The sequence below is a fragment of the Eurypyga helias genome, unplaced genomic scaffold, assembly GCF_000690775.1.
Source record: "Eurypyga helias isolate BGI_N326 unplaced genomic scaffold, ASM69077v1 scaffold5983, whole genome shotgun sequence".
Lineage (NCBI taxonomy): Eukaryota > Metazoa > Chordata > Aves > Eurypygiformes > Eurypygidae > Eurypyga > Eurypyga helias.
The window spans coordinates 1-935 of record NW_010239099.1 but is presented as its reverse complement, the minus strand read 5'-3'; the positions used below and the strand labels follow the sequence as shown (position 1 = coordinate 935).

Genomic DNA, 935 nt, shown 5'->3' with positions numbered 1-935 from the left:
AGGTATGGGAAGGTGCAGTGAGGTCTCCCTGGAGCCTTCCTTTCTCCAGGCTGAACAAGCTATCCTGTGACTTGCTGAAGGCATTTTGGAGGATTTAATCAACTTCTGTCTTAGCCATTCTTGTGATCTGAAGTTTGCCAGCTGTATTCATCTCTTTATGAGATATAAGTAGTGCAGTTTAACCCAGCTTCCTGCAGGTGATCAGTCTTGAGTTCTCCCGCTGAAAATGCAGCGTTTGGCAAACCTCAAAAATAATAACTTTTCTTACCCTGTTTCCTAAATAAGGTTGACGTGCATTGTATCCTGTAAGACTGTAGGTTTTGTCATGTCTGCTTTGTCATAAGGAGTTTTATGTCTCAACGCCCTTTAAAGGTTACAGAATGATGAAAAAAAAGTCTAACTGTAAGAAATGCAAAATAATGGCTGCATTCATTATAGCAGGGATCTAGGAATACGGATTAGTGTTGGCTGTGGTGAGAGGGAATTGCACCCAGAGAAGGAGCCAAACTGACAGGAATGGCTGAACAAATGGGTGTTTAAAGAGCCTCTCTGCGAACGCTTAACTGGAAACCTCTCCTGTTTAGGTTTGTCAGCTGCTGCTGGAATCGGTGTGGATGACCTTCGCCGCTTATGCATTCTCAGGATGAGTTTTGTAAAAGGTTGGGGACCTGATTACCCAAGACAGAGCATCAAAGAGACACCGTGCTGGATCCCTTACGCCGTGCCCTCCAGCTTCTAGACGAAGTACTCCATACCATGCCTATCGCAGACCCACAACCTTTAGACTGAGATCCCTCTGCTGCACTGCTGTGGGCCGTTATGTTGTGAGGGTGGTGGATTGTAAAATACAACTCTGTTTATAACCTGAAGATATATTTTACTTTTGTTTCTGCTTAATCTTCTAAAACCGGGTTTTAAAAATGTGTTTGCCGCCT

General features: G+C 44.0%; 1 protein-coding gene across 1 annotated transcript in view; it reads left to right on the top strand.

Moving 5' to 3' along the window:
• Positions 1 to 789, top strand: part of LOC104506900 (mothers against decapentaplegic homolog 4-like) — a gene marked incomplete at its 5' end in the record, with an annotated part of 12,675 nt that extends 11,886 nt beyond the window's left edge. Inside the window, 2 exon segments of the mRNA XM_010148023.1 lie at positions 585 to 710; positions 713 to 789. Coding sequence (XP_010146325.1) covers positions 585 to 710; positions 713 to 789 — 203 coding nt within the window.
• Between the last annotated feature and the right edge of the window lie 146 nt (positions 790 to 935).